The following is an 8,006-nucleotide window of genomic DNA, read 5'->3' on the forward strand; positions in this document are numbered from 1 at the left end:
ATTATTTTTTCTAGTACTTATTAAATTAACATCTTATATTTCCACATGCATCATATTTATAAAACGGGTGAGACCTTCTATATATTTTTTTAAAAAATAATAATTAAAAAGGTAATTGTATTTTTTTTTTTGTTATTTAAAATTAATGTCTTCCCCATATGAAGGAACACTCTCGACCACGGTGTCGTGAAGAGCACGCGCGGAAGGTTACAAGAATGTTATGTATGGAAGCAGATCAAGTGATCTCCACTCAACACAACAATGGCGGACGTTTCATTTCAATTCTTCAACATTGTCTCTGACCATTTTTCTTCTTCATCACCACCACCACTTTTTAAATACTCCTTCATCTCTCTCTCTTTCTCTCTCACATTTCCCTCTTCTTACTTTCCCTTCAGATTTCTCTTTACCTTCCTCCCCTCCCTTCAATCCTAACGCCTCGCCATGGGAGACGCCCTTCCTGATGCTGCCATGGACGCCGTCCAAAAGCGTCTCATGTTCGAAGACGAGTACGTCTTCTATTTCCCCTTTCTGTTTCTCATGTTGTTGTCTTTCGATTTTTATTTTGCTTTTGACTTTGATTAGTTGATTGATTCATTGGTTTGTCTCTGTTTCTGTCGCTCTGATTTGGGTTGTTTTGTGTTTTTTGCTGGAGCATTGTTGTGTTCTGGGGAAGGAGTGAAGTGGGTCTTGATTTGAATTCCTGATTATTGGATGCTTAAGGTTTCTTTGGAATTGTGAATTTCTGTGGATCAATTTTAGGAGCCGTTCTCGTTGATTTATGGAGTGGATTGTTTGAGTTTGAATGATTATCATATCTGAGAGTTATGAAGGAAGATGTACGTTGAAAAAATTTGCAAATGAACTCAGTTTAATGGTCACTCTCTCTCTTTCTGATGTTATTTTTCCATTTCATTTCACTTTCTTCTTTTCTTTGATTAAGTTTTTATGTAGTTTTGCTTCTTTTGACTTTGATTGTTTTTCGTGATTATGTTGTTGGTTGATCCTATATTTCTCCCATTGTTCGGATTTGCTTGTTTTTGTGTTTATTTTGGTGGTAGCGTTATGTTGGGGGAAGGAGTGAACTCAGAAGCCTGTTTTTTGTGTTTATTGATTTCCTGAACCGTTGAATTGGGTCTCAATTGAGATTCTGATGATATGATATGCTCAATCTGGATCCAGTCTCATCAATTTGTGCAATAGATGTTTGACTTTGGATAACTTTCATGTCCTGAATTTACTGGTCATCTGACAATCTCTCTCTTTCTGATGTTATATTTCATCATCTAATTTCATCAGTTTTACGGGTTTTATGCATTGTTGTTGTTTTTGACTTTGATCTTTTCGTCACATAAAGTTAATAGATTCTCCATCTCCTTTTCTTCTTTGTCTAATTTGCATGTTCTCTGATTGTTGGTGGAAGCTTGTATTTGAATGAGGAAGAAAACAAATCTAAGCCTCTTTTTCGCCGTAAAGGAAGTGAAAAGTTACAGATTAGGTGTTTCAAACTAGTCGAATTGGGTTTCATTTGAGATTCTTGATAATTTGATGCTTTGAAGTTTCTAGGATGATGAACATCTGTGGCTCAATAAGTAACCTAATTTGTATGGTTTAGGCCCTATCTGGTAACCATTTGATTTTTTAAAATTAGATCTATTTTCTCTCGATTTCTTACTTTGGTTTTCATCTTTCTTGAACAAAAGAGTTGAATTCTTAGTCAAATTCCAAAAACAAAAACAAGTTTTTAAAAGTTCTTTTTTGGTTTTCAAATCTTGGCTTGGTTTTTTAAAATACTGGTAGAAAGTATATAACTGAGCAAAAAATTTAGAGGTGGAAGAGGTATTTGTAGGTTTAATTTTTAAAAACTAAAATAAAAAATCAAATAGTTATCAAACACGGCCTTAATAGCCATATCCAAGACTTTTGTAGGAGCTTGTAGTTTTTTTCTTTTTTAATGAGTAGGTGTTTGGTGTTAATTATTGCAATTAAACTCAATTTAATGGTCTTTGACCAACCTTAGTAAATTTATTCGCCTAGTACACTTCTCATTCGTGCACTCAGAAATAATTTTATCCCACCATATCCTGACCTATCGATCGGTAAGTAATGATGGAATAAATGAATTGCAGGAATTCAAGTGTGAAATCTGCCTCCTTTTAAATTGCCACGAAATTCAAAAGTTGAAGTCTGTGATGAATCTAACTTATTTTTTTTTTCCTTTCTTTTTTGTCTTTTTTATTTTCCTTTCTCGAGTCCAAGCATAGGTGGATTTGAACCGTCGACCTCTTGATTTAGGACATGTGCCTTAACCAACTGAGTTGCTCCTTTGATGAATCTAACCAATTATTATATTTTCCGAGTTTCTGTGTTTTTGTTTGGGTGAACTTAAACAGTTTAATTTTCCCGTGCAAGTGCGGTTACCTGAATGGGTGAACTTATGGCTACTGACCAGATCATCATTTTATTCTTCAACTTCTTTTTTATCTCCTCGTTTTATGTTAGTTTTAACGCTGTAGTTCATCCTTGTTTAAGAGAGAAGCTTCACCAGTCTGTTGAGTTCCTTCTCTTTGGCATTTACCTTGGCTTCACTGGATTATAGTGGCTATTAGTATTACCCTAAAATATCATGTGTTCTCATCTGCTCAATGATGTTTTGTGCATAACTCGAGGGAATTCAAAGTTTTATGCACATCTAGACTGTTCCTGTGGCAAAAGATTTTCTGTTCATACCTTCTTTTCTATTCGAAACCTTTAAAATAAATCATGCTTGCTCAATCATGTATGACTCACATTTGCCTTGTATCAATCTCGAATTGCTGGACAGGTGCATTTTAGTGGATGAGAATGACCGGGTTGTTGGTCATGAATCCAAATATAACTGTAAGTAAAATTTTTTCCAGTATTGATTTGTTCGAAGCAAGTTTTTATGAGAATGCTAGTAGTTATGATTTTGCTTAGTTTGGCACTTGTGTTTCCTTGTTAATGACTCTAGTTTTGAGCTCTGGATAGGGATTGATGATGCACAATTTGCTCATACAACCTGCAGGTCACTTGATGGAAAATATCGAATCTAAGAACTGGCTTCATCGTGCTTTCAGCGTCTTTTTATTCAATTCCAAATATGAATTACTTCTTCAGGTATGTAATTTAGGTTAGATTCCGATTTGCACTGCCTCTGAATTAATGGTTATTTGATCTATGTATATGGCTCCATGATGATGTTTTTGACGGATTAGGACATTTGATTCTAGGCATGGATGTTTTTTTTTTAACTTTCTTGTTTCTTTCTGTTGCTGTCATTTTTATTTTTCATATCTATATAATTTTTTTGTATTCTGAATGAGGAAGCTGTTAACATACTTGATTCTGTGTTACTTCTGAAGCAACGATCAGCGACAAAAGTGACGTTTCCGCTTGTCTGGACGAACACTTGCTGCAGTCATCCATTGTATAGAGAATCTGAACTAATTGAGGAGGAAGCTCTTGGTATGTCTATAGCAACTGTCAGATATGACCCCTACTCTTTTTATACCTCCTTATAATAAATGGTTACTCTTTCCATCTTCAAATACCAGGTGCAAGGAATGCTGCCCAGCGGAAGCTGTTAGATGAACTCGGTATTCCTGCTGAAGACGTCCCAGTCGACCAGTTCATTCCCCTCGGTCGTATGCTATACAAGGCACCCTCTGATGGCAAATGGGGGGAGCATGAATGTACTTTCCTTAGCTCATCTCTTAACAACTCCGGTTGAATTTCGTATTGTCCTTATAGTTGTCAATGTGCAGTGGACTATCTCCTCTTCATTGTTCGAGATGTCAATGTGAACCCAAACCCGGACGAAGTGGCAGACGTGAAATATGTAACCAAGGAGCAGTTGAAGGAGCTTCTAAGAAAAGCAGATGCTGGAGAAGAGGGGTTGAAGCTCTCCCCTTGGTTCAGGCTTGTTGTGGACAACTTTTTGTTCAGTTGGTGGGATCATGTGGAGAAGGGGACTCTCAAGGAAGCTGCTGACATGAAAACAATTCACAAGTTGACTTAAGAAGAGATAAAAAAGAAGGGGGGGGGGGGGGGGGCCCCCCCCCCCAAATCTCAATCTGCTTGTTAGTTTCTGAATCCTCGTCTTCCATTAGCTTAAGTTTCCAATAAGATCTGAACATCATCTATGCGTATTTATTTTCAGCCTTTTACAGGAACCTTCAAAATTAATTTCATAGATTTGAATTGTAATATGAAAATAATTGTAAGTTTTTGTAACTTATGGGAAGTTGAGAGTTTGTTCTTGGACCATATACTTGATTATGACTTTGTTTTATTCTTCTTGGTAGTGGCTTGTTAATTATTTAGTTATTTTTGTTCTGGTCTTGAAATTTTGGACAACAGGTTTGAACTTTGATATATTTGCCATTTTTTAATTAAAAAAACAATTAAGGGTAAACTAAATTTAATTATAAATTTTTTAATTAACTAGAACTTGTCGTTTTAATTAAACTTTATATTTTTTTCTATTAAAAAATAATGGTAAACTATATTTTATATATAATTATTTTAAATAGTAAAACTGCTAAAAATATTTTCAAATATAGCAAAATGTTACTCTATCAATAATAGACCACGATAGATTGTGAAGATATCTATTAGACATTGATAGATGTCTATGTCTATCATTGATACATAATGATATTTTGCTACATTTGTAAATAAGTTGGTTTATTTTTCTTTATTAAAAAACAACGCCCATATTTTGATGGCAAATTTAATTTTTTAAATTAAATATAAAGTTCAAGGTTTGTTAGTTTAGATGAAAAATGCAAGGTCTTCATGTTTATGCTACTGAGTGTGTGTGGAGGTATATATATATTTGATTTAGTTATAAGGTTTTATCTGGTAACGTGGATGTTTTTTTTTAGTACAATAGAGGTGGAGAAATCCAAATCACAAATTTCTTGATCTCTAATACATACTGAGTCGAGTTATGCTTGCAACATTTTTATGTTTATGTTTAGCAAGTTATTAAACTTAAAAAAGTAGTTAATAATCAATATACTAAAATATCAATTTTGTTACTAATGCAAATATAATCTCAAAAGCTGGTTTGGTAGGAAATTTGAAATAGAAACTTGAAAACAGGGGAATGATTGAAAATGGAGTTGTATTCCACGTTTTTAGATAAGTTTGATGGTATACTCATAAATTATAAAACTGGTTAACCGGTTAAATATTAGGTTGACTATAATCAATTATTAATTAATTTATGAACATGTTTTGTGATTTTTTTTTTTATGTATAATTATTTTTTTACAGTATTATATCATTTACAATATATTACATCATATATATTTTAATTTTTTAAAAAGGAATAGAGTTTATAACATAGAATATTATATTTATAATAATTTTATATTTATTTAATATAATTTCATATTTTGAAATTTAAAATTCATTTCCATTGTTTGATGTTCCCATTTTTTCTACGTGCGTACACGTGTGCATGTGCGTGGAACATTTAAATGTCAAAAATTGATTCGATCATACTTAATATTGACAAACAAGATCTCCACTGACCTACAAAAAATAAGGTGTAGACTCCCAAATTTGTCCAATATCTTAATTCATCATCTTTATTTTGAATAATTTTTGTAACCTTTTACCAAATTTATAACTTGTTAGTGAAAAAATATTGTGAGTGCTAAACTATATGACTCTTGTCAAACACGATGTGTCAGCAGAAAATAAGTAACCATAAGGAATAAAAATATAATTATTAGTAGTTACTTCGGTGTAAATTTACCTACATTTGAGGGGCTAGATGTCCTAATATATCATTGAGATCCCCTAAGTATTAACATAAAATTGAGATCCTAGGCTCCTCAGAAATGTATCGTTGTCATTATCTAACCAGTTTCAACAACGCTTACTAAATAGAAGCTTATGTTACTTTTAGTATATCAACATATAGTCTATGTGACTATCGACTACACACTCTGTATATGCAGACCAAATATTCGAAAAAACAAATAACGACAACAACAAGAACAACTATGAAAGCATCTCACTTAAACCTGGAGCCAAAAACTCTTTTATTGGTTATTTTCAATCTTTATCTTACACTGAATATAAACCAACCATGCCGTATGCGTGCACACATATATAGATCGAAAACCATTTTAGGAAAGAATTTGGCAAAGGAAGGTCTGACGGAGGTGGTAAAAGGAAAAAAAAAAATACAACATAATCTTTCACTGAAAAGGTAACACAATTTCAATATTTGAGACAGCTTCACTGTAGACAAGATGCTTGACAAGAGTAAGAACATTTTTCTTGAAAAAGAAAACAAGCCAACCAATGCAATGGTAACAATTAATTTTTAAGAAAAATATAAAGGAAAATAAAAAATATGAATAACTAGTTGAAGGGATTTTGAATACCTCGAAGCAGAAGCAATTGACTGCTGTTGTGTCTCGATTTCATTTTATAGTACATCAAGCAAACAGAGTGACGGAAACATGTGATAAAAAAATAACTAAGCATGCTTCTCTTCATAAATTTAACAGAGAGGAGAAGGGATCGAGAAAAACTCACCCTTGAAGAACACCATCTTCTCGCTTCCTCTCCGCAGCAAGATCACGAACGAATCTCCTCTTGATCTCCCGAACTCGGCACCATGAACACAAAAACAAGAAGGATGGGGACATCACCACAAAATTTTCGTATTTTAACTTTGGTGAAAAGGGAGAGAAGTTTTCTTTGAGATCTTGTTGAGAGAGGAAAAAAAAAAAAAACAAACAGATGGATAGGGATGAAGAAGATGATGAAGAACCTTATCTCTCTCTCCATGTTTTCATGTACTTAAGAGGTTGAAGTGGTTGAGGGAGTTATCCAAATAACTCGCTCCCCTTCTTAATTTAAAATACAAATAATCTCAGTTATATATATATATTAGGATATTTGTTATACATAGTAGAATAAGAGAAAAAATCTAAAAATATATTACATCTTTAAAATATTTGAAAATATGGATAAGTTGACTAGTTAATATTTGATTTTTTTTTTAATTTTCAATTTCGCTCCCATTGTCTTATCTTGTTATACACAGTTTTTTAGTCTTTTTATTTTCTTTCTCTTCTTCAATTTTTTCTTCTTCCCTCCCTTTTTCATTTTTTTCATTTTATTTTCTTTCTCAATTTTTGCTTCTTCCTTTTATTTTATTTTATTATTTCTTTATTCGATTTTTGCTTCTTTCCTTTATTTTTTTTTTATTTTCTTTCATTTCCTTTTTTTCCCTTTCTTTTTCTTTCATTTCCTTTTAATTTTCTTTCATTTCTTTCTTTTTTCTTTTTTCTTTTAATTTTCTTTTCTTTCTTCGGTTTTTGCTTATTCCTTTTTATTTTTATTTTTATTTTCTTTCTTCAGTTCTTGCTTATTCATTTTTTTTATTTTTATTTTCTTCCCTTTCTCTGATTTTTGCTTCTTCCCTTATCTTTTTTTTTTTTTATTATTATTATTTTCTTTTCTTTTCTTTCTCCGATTTTTTGCTTCTTCCCTTTCTTTTTCTTTTTTTAGTTTTTCTTTCGTTTGTCCGGTTTTTTGCTTCTTTTTTTCTATTTAATTTTATTTCCTTTTTTCAGTTTTTGCTTCTTCTCTTTCTCTTATTTTTAAAATTTTTCTTTCCTTTATTTGAATTTTTTCTTCTTCCCTTTTTTTCACAAGAATTATGAGGCTGAGTTCCGTACGTAGGACTTGAAAGTACTCAATTCGTAAGTGACTTAACACCAACAAGCCAATCATCAAACTTGATTATTATAACAAATAATAAATATAAATAGCAAATGAAAGTCTATCAGTGATAGCCACTAATATTTTCTATCGTTGATAGCTTAATCTTTGATTATATTTTCGTAGTTAATAGCCACTGATAGAAATCTATCATTGATAGCCAACTTAGTGAATTTAATTAATAAAGTTGAATCTCGAACTAAAATGTAAGTGGAATGCCTAGAAGTTATCAC

The 8,006-nt window shown here is 32.0% G+C and overlaps 1 protein-coding gene across 1 annotated transcript; it reads left to right on the forward strand.

Annotated features, from left to right (window-relative positions):
• The first annotated feature begins 322 nt into the window (after positions 1–322).
• Positions 323–4,287, forward strand: LOC120072045 (isopentenyl-diphosphate Delta-isomerase I). The gene is made up of 6 exons (XM_039024468.2): positions 323–509; positions 2,825–2,880; positions 3,047–3,138; positions 3,384–3,486; positions 3,576–3,713; positions 3,786–4,287. Exons 1-6 carry the CDS (start codon positions 445–447, stop codon positions 4,037–4,039), a joined length of 708 nt encoding a protein of 235 aa, XP_038880396.2. The 5' UTR covers positions 323–444; the 3' UTR covers positions 4,040–4,287.
• Positions 4,288–8,006: the final 3,719 nt, after the last annotated feature.

The sequence above is a fragment of the Benincasa hispida genome, chromosome 2 (genome assembly GCF_027475165.1).
Source record: "Benincasa hispida cultivar pf3 chromosome 2, pf3_genome.v1.1, whole genome shotgun sequence".
Lineage (NCBI taxonomy): Eukaryota > Viridiplantae > Streptophyta > Magnoliopsida > Cucurbitales > Cucurbitaceae > Benincasa > Benincasa hispida.